This window comes from Meriones unguiculatus, chromosome 14 (assembly GCF_030254825.1).
Source record: "Meriones unguiculatus strain TT.TT164.6M chromosome 14, Bangor_MerUng_6.1, whole genome shotgun sequence".
In the NCBI taxonomy this organism is placed as follows: Eukaryota; Metazoa; Chordata; class Mammalia; order Rodentia; family Muridae; genus Meriones; species Meriones unguiculatus.
In genome coordinates, this window is record NC_083361.1 from 965,656 (window position 1) to 977,040 (window position 11,385).

General features: G+C 63.3%; 1 protein-coding gene across 1 annotated transcript; it reads right to left on the minus strand.

Moving 5' to 3' along the window:
* Positions 1–1,665: 1,665 nt before the first annotated feature.
* Irgc (immunity related GTPase cinema) lies at positions 1,666–9,672 on the minus strand. The gene is made up of 2 exons (XM_021626844.2): positions 9,243–9,672; positions 1,666–3,193 (listed from the first exon to the last, which is right to left on the minus strand). The coding sequence occupies exon 2, from the start codon at positions 3,134–3,136 to the stop codon at positions 1,745–1,747; it is 1,392 nt and encodes a 463-aa protein (XP_021482519.1). The 5' UTR covers positions 3,137–3,193; positions 9,243–9,672; the 3' UTR covers positions 1,666–1,744.
* Positions 9,673–11,385: the final 1,713 nt, after the last annotated feature.

Here is an 11,385-nt window from a genome sequence, read left to right on the forward strand (position 1 = left end):
TGCCCACGCAGGCCAGAGGCGTGGCTGTGGGGTGGCGGGACCCAAGCCCAGGTTCACAAAAGCCACCAGGGCTCTTGGCCTCTGAGGCAGCTCTCCGGCCGAGCTGGGGCTTTGGTTTTAGGGTGCTTTGTTTTCTCTTGCGGCACAGCTGCAGTTCAGATTCTCAGTGTAGCCGAGAGCCTCGAACCCTTGACCCTCCACCTCTGCAGCAAGCTCGGCCAGGAGGGCTCCTGAGGAATTGGCAGAGAGGCCTCCCGGGAAGGAGGCGCACACACAAGCTGGGCGCCCTGAGTTCAGTTCCCAGAGTCACATAAAGATGGGAGGAGAGAACTGGGTGATGGGTGCTCACACACACACACACACACACACACACGAGGGGCGGGGGGAGGAGGAAAGACCCTCCACTAAGCAGTGGGGGTCCCTACTCCATCTTCTCCCAGGGGAAGGGACCCAGAGTCGGGGGGCGGGGGCGGGCAGCGCCATCAGCCATCCATGGATCCTGGAGTCCTGGGGAAGCAGATGGCGCCCACTTGGGTGAGCCCGGCTCCCGTGTCCCGCACCCCCGTCTGCCACCGGCCTGTGCGGTCTCCAGAGCCTTCCTGACGCTGGCAGGGTTCCTGCAGTGTAGCTCCAGGCTGGACCCCAGCCCTCCCTCCCCCTTGCAGCCAGGCTCCCCAGCCCCACCCCGCAGCCGGCTCCGCGGGCCTGTCTCTGCTGCTGAGGCCGCCCGCTCCCGGGAGCCTGCCAGCCGGCCCAGGACCTCCAGGACCCACCGGTCACCCGGGCACGGGCAGCCGGTCCCGTCCACGCCCCTGCCACCGCTCCGTGAGCCACAGCTTTCACGTCTCGCCTCACTGGCTGGCTCTGCGGCTCTGGAGTGTGCGTCCCTCCCAGACACGCTGGCCGCCCAGCGAAGACCAGCCTCCAAAGCCGGGCCTCCGAGGCTTCTGCGCCCGCGGAAACTTTTAGTGATTTTTTTCAAGGTCGGGCTTCTCTGAGTGGCGCGGCCGCCCTGGAACTGCAGACCGGGCTGCAGCTCAGGATCTGGGGCTAGAGCGTGCACCAGCGCCCCTCTCTGGGAGGGTCAACACTTGGACCTCTGCCAGCGGGGGTTCAGGCTCGGGCAGGCCGGTGTCCTCTTCACCGGGAGCCGGGTCCTCGCCGGCACAGAGTGCACGGTGTGAGGGTCGCCTGGGTGCAGCTGGGCGAAGGCGTAGGGCGGGGCCCGGCTCCAGGCCCAACATCTAGTTCTCTCTCACACACACACAGAGCGCACGCGCCGGCCTCCCGGGCATTTGAGACTCCTGTCTTGAAGGGGAGCCCGGGGCGCCCTCCGCCCCTCGGCCTCCGATTCCTGTTACCCCAGTCCGTGTGCTTCCCTCCCAGCGCCTCCACGCCACGGTGCGGGCTCCACCCTGTTCACGCCACGGTGCGGGCTCCGCCCTGTCCAAGCCCATCGTTTGGGCTACTCCCACGACCCCTTTACGCCCACCCCGCTGGCCCCGCCCCGTCCACGCCCTCTCCTCGCTCTCCCCGCAGGCCCCGCCCCCTCCACGCCTTCCCCACTGGCCCCGTCCACGCCCTCCCCGCGGACCCCGCCCCGTCCTCGACTTCTCCTCGCCCGCCCGCCCGCTCGCAGCACCACAGGAGCCGGGTTCGGTCGTGCCGTTTTGGTTTTTGTGGAAGGGCTGGGCGCGGGGGTTAGGTGGAAGCGGGGCGGGGCGGGCGGGCGGAGGCCGCGCTCTCATTTGTCGTCCGACAAGTCACGCCTCTTCCAGCTGTCCAGGATGTACTTGAGGAGGAGGCCGAGCTTCCGGCGCGTGGACAGCGGCGCCTCCTCGCTGGCGCCCTCGGCCGCGGCCCGCTTCTCCACGCCGCTGTCCCCCGCCGCCTCCAGGCTCACCTCGGCGGGGCTCTCGTCCTCCTCCAGCGCCTTGATGCGCACGCGCTGCGCGTCCTCCGCCATCTCGTTGAGGCAGCCCTGCAGCATGGTGTAGACGGTGCCGAAGCTGATGCCGCCGGCCACCAGCGTGCCGAACACGGGGATGCCGCGCTCGAAGGCGCGCGCCACGCGCATGGCGCCGTCCGACGACTGCGAGTAGAGGCGCAGCACCGTCTCGGGCGACACCTCGTTGGCCAGCGGCGAGCGGATGACCGAGCGCAGGTCGCCCGCCTGCTTGCCCACCTGCTCGGCCAGCTTGGCCAGCGAGTCGTCGTCCAGGCCGAAGCTGCGGTGGTAGCCGCGCAGCGAGCGGATGAGCAGCGCGTCGTCGTAGGCGGCCGCCAGCCCCGGCACGGGCAGCGCCTGGATCACGCCCGACACCAGCGCCGTCTTGAGCACCTGCTCCTGCAGCATGTCCTTCTTCTTCTGCAGCGCCTCCAGCGAGATGTCGGGCAGCGACAGCAGCCCCGCGTGGCGCCGGTGCGCCGGCAGGTCGTGCTCCCAGGTGGACACGAGCAGCGGGAAGTCGTAGCGCGCGGGCGACAGGTTGGACACCAGGAAGATGCGCGGCTCGTGCACGCCCGCGGCGCGCAGGCGCTCGGCGCAGTGCTCGCGGATCTCCTGCAGCACGGCCGCCTCGCTGAAGCCCGACGGCCGCTGGCTGCGCGTGGCCGCCAGGTCCTCGTCCACCTTGGTGCGCACGAAGTAGAACTTCTTGCCCTGGCGCAGGATCTCGGCCGCCAGGCGGCTCTCCACGGCGCCGCAGCGGCGCGGCGACACCAGCAGGAAGAAGTCGTAGCGGCCGAAGTCCACCTCCTTCAGGTACTTGTCGGCCGAGCAGCCCGGCGAGCCGGCGCCCGGCAGGTCCCACAGCGTCACGTCGGGGAACTGCGGGTGCGGGTAGGGCGACGGCTGCATGGTGGTCTCCACCACGCCCGTGAGCGCCGCGCCGGGGTCCTCGGCCCCCAGGCCGCGCAGCGCGTTGATGAGCGACGACTTGCCGGCGCCCGACTCGCCCGTGACGCCCACCTCCAGCCGGGTGCTCTCCGTGGTGGCCAGCAGCTCCCGCAGGCGCGACGCGGCCTGCGGGATGTCGCCCGACTCGAAGGCCGAGCGCAGCGCCTCCAGCTCCTCCTTGGCCATGAGGATGGTGGTCTCCTCCTCGGGCACCGCGGGCAACTTGGACGTCGCCATGGCGCGGGGCTGGGCGTTAAGGCGGGGACAGTCACAGGGGGCGTGACTTCTCGGCGTCTGCAGGGGGTGGGGGGAGACAAGAACGGGCGCGCTGGGCCGGGGGTGTGTGTGTGGGGGGGTACGGGCCGAGGCCTCTCCTCCTCTCTCCCTCCTCCTCTTCCTCCTCCTCTCCCTCCTCTCCCTCTTCCTCCCCTCCCTCCTCCCCTCCTTCCTCCCCTCCCTCCTCCTCTCCCTCCTCTTCTTCCTCCTCCTTTCTCTCCTCCTCCCCTCCCCTCCCTCCTCCTCTCCCTCCTCCTCCCCTCTCTCCCCCTCTCCTCCTTCCCCTCTCCTTTCTCTCCTCCTCCCCCTCTCCTTTCCCTCCTCCTCTCCCTCCTCCTTGAGGCCTCTCCTCCTCTCCCTCCTCTCCCTCTCCCTCCACCTTCCCTCCCTCCTCCTCCCTAGAACGATGCCCGGCTGCACTTTTGGCCCCAACACTGGGCGTCTGGGGCTGACAGAGCTAACAGCAGCTCTGGCCTAGGCTGGCCTTGAACTCGTACACCTCGCACACTGAGTCCGTGGCTAGCCATGCCTTCACAGCCACACTCTGTCCCACAAACCGCAACAAGAAGCCAGGTGTTCCCAGCACTCGGGAACTGGAGGCAGGAGGGTCACTGGAAGGGCGCCCTGAGCTACACAGGGAGAGGTCAGGGCTAGCCTGGGCTACATGCAACCCTGCATCAAAACAGGAACCCAGACACAGTTAGGGTGAGAGTGTCAAAGGCCCGGGTTCCTGGGCCACCTGGGCCACTGACTTGCCTTGTGACCAGGGTCATAATATCCCGACAGCCTACTGAAGATGCTGTGTGAGCGGTGTGTGTGTGTGTGCGGTGTGTGTGTTTGTGCAGTGTGAGCGGTGTGTGTGTGTGTGTATGTGTGTGTGTGTGTGTGTGTGTGTGTGTGTGGTGTGTGTGTGTGCTTGTGTGTGTGCGCATGCGCACATGTGTGGTAACCGAGGAAGGGAACAGCGTTGTGAGGCTGTGTGCTCTGAGCCCAGAGTGAAGTCGGATGGTCCGCTAAGACCGAACCCTGATGGTTCCTTACAATATCTGGGTTGCGCAGGGCCTGCGGCCCAGGCTGGCCTGGAATCACTGGGGTGCTGGCCCTCCAGGTGAGAGCCACCAAGCTCATTCTTCCAAGAGCCACCCCGTCTCACCGCGGCCAGGCCTCCCAGCCTTTGGTTGGTTTGACACAGGGCTTCTCTGTGTGGCCCTGGCTGTCCTGGACCAGGCTGGCCTTGAACTCACAGAGATCCGCCTGCCTCTGATTCCCCAAGTGCTGGGATCGCAGGCTTGCGCTGCCACACCTGGCTAAGCCACTCTTCTCAATGCCGTGGGAGCCAGTGTGAGGTTCGGGGTCACCACATCCGGCCACCTCGGCCTCATTTCCTCCTCTGTGAGCTGTGGCTGTAAGTCCCTGAGACTGGGGAGTTCCCACAGCCGGGGCCACTAACGTCCACACACCCGGGGCCACTACACAGCGGGGCCACTAATGCCCACACAGCTGGGGCCACTAACATCCAGTGCTGATTAATGGCTGCACTCCCTGCCTGGCTCGGCTGCTGATGCTGGGCTTCCGTCCTCCGGAGCTCCAGTGCCTCCTCAGAGGCGTCCTGGGCCACCTAGATTACCCCAGTCGGCAGTGAGGACACTAGTCGGCCCGCGGCCTCCTGCTCCCCCGGCCTGGCCGAGGCTGGCTCTGCTGGACGCTCCGGCCTGTCCCCAGGGTCTGTCACTCCTCAGACTCCGGAGCCTTCCTGGGGGCGCCCCCCCATCCCTCCTTGTCGCCCCGAGTTCCCTCTTTCCCTCTTCTCATGCGTGCACCAGGCAGCCCACACAGTCACTCACCAGGTGTGGTGGTGCCTGTCGTAACCCTAGCACTTAAGAGGCTGAGACACGGAAATCAGGAGCTCAAGGCCAGCCGGGGCTATGGAGTGAGTCCTGTCTCAAACAAACCAGCAGCACCACCCCTCTCTGCGACCCCAGTGAAACCTTACAGAGAAACACCCTTTAAATGAGGAGAGAACCCTGGCTCGATCACACAAGGGGGCGAGCTCCTCTCAGAGGCAGTCAGCCCTCCGGGGTCCCTTAAGCCTCTCCTCTCTCTCTCTCTCTCTCTCTCTCTCTCTCTCTCACACACACACACACACACACACACACACACACGCACAGACACACCTCCCTCCAGGCCCTCCTCCTCCTCTTCCCCCTCCTCCCCCTCCTCCTCCTCCTCCTCAGCTGCCCGCCCATCTGCTCGTCCTTCCCCGGCCTCGGCCTCGGCCACCCCTCCCCAGGCCCCCTCCCTGAGCTACCTCAGGTGTGACCTGATCCCAGCAGCTAGAGGCAGGACAGTCAGCAGTGCGGGTCGGGACAGGGACCTTTGGAAGCTGGGTCTGTGGCTGAGCCGCAGGGCCCGCCTGGAGAGCTCGGCCCCTCAGGGACTCACCTGCCCTGCAGGCTCTCCCTCTCCCCTCCCAATCTCCCCGCTTGGTGGGGGCTCCTCCCCCGCTTAGCCCTGATCACACCCCGTTGCTAGGACCCATTATAACAGTGAGCCCCGGCCCATTGGCCAGCGGGCTCCGTGTAACAATGAGGCGATGAGGTCAGCGGGCAGGGGGCAGAGGCCACCCGGCCAGGCCCAGAGCCTCCGTGCCACGCTGGGCCCTCAGGGGCCCTTTCCTAACCGGCTTGCTCAGGCCCCTGTGGTGCGAGGTGCAGCTTGCGGGTGGAGGGTTTGGCTGGCGGGCCTGAAGCCTGGATGTCATCCTCAGGGCCAGCTACGCCCAGCACGGCGCACACAGCCAGTAAACCACTCTCAGCCACGGGGGGGCAGGAGGGTTAGAGGTCAAGGCCAGCCTGGGTTTCATGAAACCCCAATTTCAAAACAAAACCCTGAGTCAGTAAGAGAAACCCACCGCCCAGCAAGGAGTCCCCAAATAGCAGCTGAAGCTCCGGCCTCGCCCTGTCTACCCCAGAGCCCAGCGGCCTCCGAGGCAGCCTTGCCCCGGGCACACCCATTGCGTACCCCTCAGGGGTCCCTCGGGGTGGGGGGCATTAGCTGGGCCAGCACTGCCCGGGACAGGAGGAAACCGGCAAGGGGGGCCAGGCCACGCCTGGAAGCCCAGTGCTTGGGGGTAGGTTCAAGGACAGCCTCCCCCACATAGCCAGCCTGGGCACGAGAGACACACACACACACACACACAGCGGGAAAGCAGAGAGAATGGCTCAGTCCGAAGTGTTTGCCTTGCAAGCACAAGGACCGGAGTTCAAGTCTCAGAACCCAAGTGAAAGCTGCTGGGGGGAGGGGAGAGGCGCTCATAGCCCCAGCACTAGACACAGAGTCCTGGGGTTCCCTGGCCAGAAAGTGTCACCTGATTAATGCTGCAGACCAGTGAGAAGTCCTTGCCTGGAAGGAGGCAGGCGGGTAATGAGGGAGGCTGTCCCGGCTCACACACACATGCACACACGCACACACATCATAAACAGAGCCCGCCCCTGCTCCGGCCTGCACCACCCGCAGCCCACAGGCCCTGGGTAGCCGCCCCAGGCCGGGCACACTCAGCTGTTTGTGGTAGCGCACACCCATTAGCCCAACACGCAGGCGGGGGCAGGGGATCAGGAGTTCAAGGTTACACTCAGCGAGTTTGAGGCCGGGTCTGAAAACAAGCTAAGAGAGACTGGACAGCCGGGCCAGCAGCGGGCCGAGGCCAGGGCCCTTGGTGGGAGCTGGGAGGGGGGCAGAGAGCTCCAGAGAAGGAGGAAAAGGCGGGGAAGGTGAAACAGGAGGCCCAGCGATGGACAGTGCGCCACCCACGGCTCCAGCTCCAGGCTGGAGCGCCATGAGTCAGGACATGGGCTCGAAGGTGCTTGAAGAGGAGGGAGGGAAGGTCTCACTAGGTGGCACGGGTCCGCCAGTCTGGCTTCGTGGGAAGCTGCGGCAGGAGGGTCACCAGTTCCAAGCGCGCTGCTGAGGGATTCAAGGTCAGCCCAGGACACTTGCTGCTCCAAGATAGACAACAAGCCGCTGTGATGGCTGTGTCTGGGATCCCAGCACTCGGGGGCAGGGGCAGGAGGATAGCCATGAATCCAAAGCCAGGTTCAGGTACACAGGCCAGGGTAACGTGAGTGCCTACCTCAAACAAACAAAAAACAATAATTAAAGATGAATGAAGGCCGGGCACGGTGACAACTGGGAGGCAGAGGCAGGAGGATCGCTGTGAGTTCGAGGCCAGCTGGTGTATAAAGTGAGTCCAGGACAGCCAGGGCTACACAGAGAAACCCTGTCTCGAAAAAAAATAATAAGTGAAACAGAGGGCTGAGGTGTAGCTCAGCAGTAGAGCACTTGCCCAACCCCTAGATTTAGTTCCCAATTCCACAAAAAAGAGTTGGGGACAGGATGCCCACAGGGGAGGGTCAAGACACCCACTGCGAGGGGTCTGGGGACCCTGGCTGCTCCCAGGACCCTCGCTCTCCCTGCCTCTCCAGCCTGTGGTCCCTGGGCACCGGGGTGCCTGGCTCTCCTGCCTGTGGTCCGTGGGCATTGGTGTGCCCGGCTCCCTCAGCACCTCCCAGCCAGGCTCCAAGGGGCTTCCTTCTGTGCATTTTCTAGGCCAAGCTTTGGCTTCTGCAACTCAAAGGCCCCTCTGGCCATGCCAGGAGCCTCCAGGGGTGGGGACAGAGGCCCCAACAGGGAACACATTGGCGGAGCTAGGGCAGGAGAGGCTGCTGCCCACCTGATTAACATTCCCAAGCCCAGGCAGCTGCAGAGACAGAGTCAAAAACAGTCCCAGATGCTCCCAGCACTGAGCAGGCTGTGGCGCGGGCCCACGATGCCTTCCCCAGACTCGCAGGCGCGTGCAAGGCCCAAGCAGGGAAGGAGAGATTCGCAGAACCAGCAAACACAGTGGCGCGGAACATGTCTGCAGACAAGCCGCGGGCTGGAGAGATGGCTCTGCGGCTAAGGGCACCAGCGGCCCTGCAGAGGACTCAGGTTCGGTTCCCAGGGCACACGTGGTGGCTCACCAATGTCTGTGTCTCCTGTCCAGGGAATCTCACCCTCTTCTGCCATCCGTGAACATGCGCACATACAGACATGCAGACATACAGACATGCAGGCAAAATACCCAGACGATAAAATAATATCAGTATAATTCAATAAAACTAAATCAGTTAGCCACAGAGAAATAAGCTTAACCAGCTCTGCTTGCCTTTCTAAGAACATTAATGAGCCAGGCACGGTGGCACACGCCTGTGATCCCAGCACTCGGGAGGCAGAGGCAGGTGGATCCTGTGAGTTCGAGGCCAGCCTGGTCTACAGAGAGAATCCAGGACAGCCAGGGCCACACGGAGAAACCCTGTCTCGGAGGTGGAGGAGTGACTCAGCAGATAAAAGATCTTGCTGACAAGGCTGAGAACCCACATTTGATCCCAAATTTGATGGTGGGTGGGTCGAAAACCGACCCCCACCGCTTGTGCTCTGACCTCCATACACACCACACACACACACACAATTGCCTTTTTAAAAAAAATGATGCAGCCATGGTTCTGGAGAGGTTAGAGCAGTGGCTGCTGTTCCAGAGGTCCTGAGTTCAATTCCCAGCACCCACATGGTGGCTCACAACCATCTATAGTGAGATCTGGCGCCCTCTGCTGGCGTGCAGGCATCCATGCAGTTAGTACATTGTATAAATAATAAATCTTTAAAAAATGTTTTAAAAGATCAGCCTCGTGCTCACACCTGCCATCTAAGCCCTTCCTTGGGAGATGGAGGCGGGAGGGTGCTTGGGGCTACTTGGCCTGCCCCTCCCTGCCTGGCACGCTCAGGTGGCCGTGCCCAGCCTGCACACAGGTGTTGAGACGTGACATTACCCCCATGCCCAGCGAGGACCCTCACTGGCTGGGCTGTCTCCCAGCTCACGTTTAAGCCATTTCTATTCAGCTTAATTTAATTTTCTAAAGAGCTCAGCAACAGAGTACATGCTTGGCACACGGAGAGTGAAGGAAGGGAGAGGGGAGAGAGGCAGGAGGAAGAGGAGGGGCGACGCCCGCCCTCCTTCCCAGCGTGACCAAACCTGAGATGCCTGAGGTTGGCAGACACATCCGTTTTGATCCCAGTAACGGGGAAAATGCTGCTGCCAGCAAAGCCGAGACACGACGTCTCCTTATCACCCGGTGTTTATTCTGGGACGGCCGGAGGAGCTCTCGGATCTCGGTTAGAAAACACAGATTCTTATCACACATCAGTCCTACACTCACAAAAATAGAATGGCTCACACTGCCGCTGCCGCCCGGGGAGGCAGAGAGGGAGAACTGAGCCCCTGTGAGCCGCGCAGTGGGACCCTGAATCTACACCCAGCAGCATCTGGCTGGGCGTGGTGGCGCATGCCTGAGATCCCAGCACTCCAGAGGCAGAGGCAAGAGGAGCTCTCTCAGCCTGGTCTACAGAGAGAGTCCAGGACAGCGGGGCCACTCAGAAACCCCGAAGGATGGGAGGGTGAGCTGGCTCAGTAGATAAAGGCCCGTACCAGGCAATCACGAAAACCTGAGCTGGATCCCTAGGAGAAAACAGTCACAGAAGCTGCTTTTTGACCTACACATGCACTGAAGTAAGACAAAAGCAGACGACAGCCGTCTAAAGCTCTTCTCCCTCTCGCCCTTCCCAGCCTGGCCAGGCTTGCCACACACAACGCCTTTTCACTCCTCTGTTCGTTGGAGCCCACCCCTTTTTTGACAAAATCTCCTGTAGCCCAGGCTGGCCTTGAGCCGTGGAGCTGAAGACCTTGAGCTCTTGAACTCTGACCTCACTGGCACCTTCTGGAACAGCAGGGTGCCTGTGGAGGTGGGTGTGTGGGTGAGATCGTCCTCCAGGGTCTTCACTCAAACCCTGGCTCTGGGCCCCAGGCAGGGCCGACACGGCGGAGAAGTCCTCATAAGACTTGCCATGTAGCCCAGGCTGCCCCTTGTTTTGTGTTTTAAGTCCCCCGGCAGGGTTTCTCTGTGTAGCCCTGGCCGTCCTGGACTCGCTCTGTGGACCAGGCTGGCTTCGAACTCACAGAGATCCACCTGCCTCTGCCCCCCCCCCCCCCCCCAGCGCTGGGGTCACAGGTGTGCGGCACCGCCCGGCTTGAACTTCTGTTTTTTGAAAGATACAGATAATAAAGATCGCTGAGCCGAGGCCGCGCTGTGATGAGGAAAGAGCAGGAAGAAGAAGGCAGGGTGGCCGGAGCCGCAACCCAGTGACCAGCCACGGGTCCTTCCCCTGAGTGATCGGCCTCCCGGCCACTAGGGGGCGCGGGCTGGGCACTGACCAGCAAAGTGAGCCAGCATGTCCACTAGGGGGCGGGGGCTGGCCGCAGACTGGGCAATGTGGCTGGGGGCGGGCAAAGAGAGCACCCCATCCTCCAGAGAGGCTGTGCTCACCTCAACCACGGCCATCCTCTGTTGTCCTTTTAGGGCTTTCTCATCTCCTCCCTTCCTCACTCCCTCCCTCTCTTCTTTCTCTCCTAGTCCTCTTGCCTCCACCTCCCGGAATAACAGGCCTGCTCTAACACACCCAGCTAGATTGTTTTCTTTCCATGCCCGTGTGTCATCCCAGCTTTTAAGATTTGTTGGAAATTATTTGTGACACTTGAAAAGGGAACAGACATTAGCCCGTGTTACGTCATCAGGATGGCATCTTCCTCCTGGGAGGAAGATAAAGGAAATTGTGTGAGTCCCCAGCAAAGGGAGGCCGAAAGAGGAAGCTGTGTGACCTACACAGGGGATGGCTGAGTGAATGAGCATGTGGGCTCCCGAGGACCCCGCCCACAGCTGAGGACCACGGGGGGGGGGGGGAGGCTCCTGGGGACCCTGCCCACAGCTGAGGACCATGGGGGGGGGCTGGGGCTCCTGGGGACCCTGCCCACAGCTGAGGACCATGGGGGGGGGCTGGGGCTCCCGGGGACCCTGCCCACAGCTGAGGACCACGGCGGGGAAGGGGGGCTCCCGAGGACCCCGCCCACAGCTGAGGACCATGGAGGGGGGCTGGGGCTCCTGAGGACCCCGCCCACAGCTGAGGACCACGGGGGGGGGGGGGGCTGGGGCTCCTGAGGACCCTGCCCATGGCTGAGGACCACGGGGGGGGCTGGGGCTCCTGGGGACCCTGCCCACGGCTGAGGACCACGGGGGAGGGGGGCTGGGGCTCCTGGGGACCCTGCCCACAGCTGAGGACCACAG

Coding starts and splice junctions, on each gene's coding strand:
- Irgc (XM_021626844.2), bottom strand. CDS start 3,136: ATGGCGACGTCCAAGTTGCCCGCGGTGCCCGAGGAGGAGACCACCATC.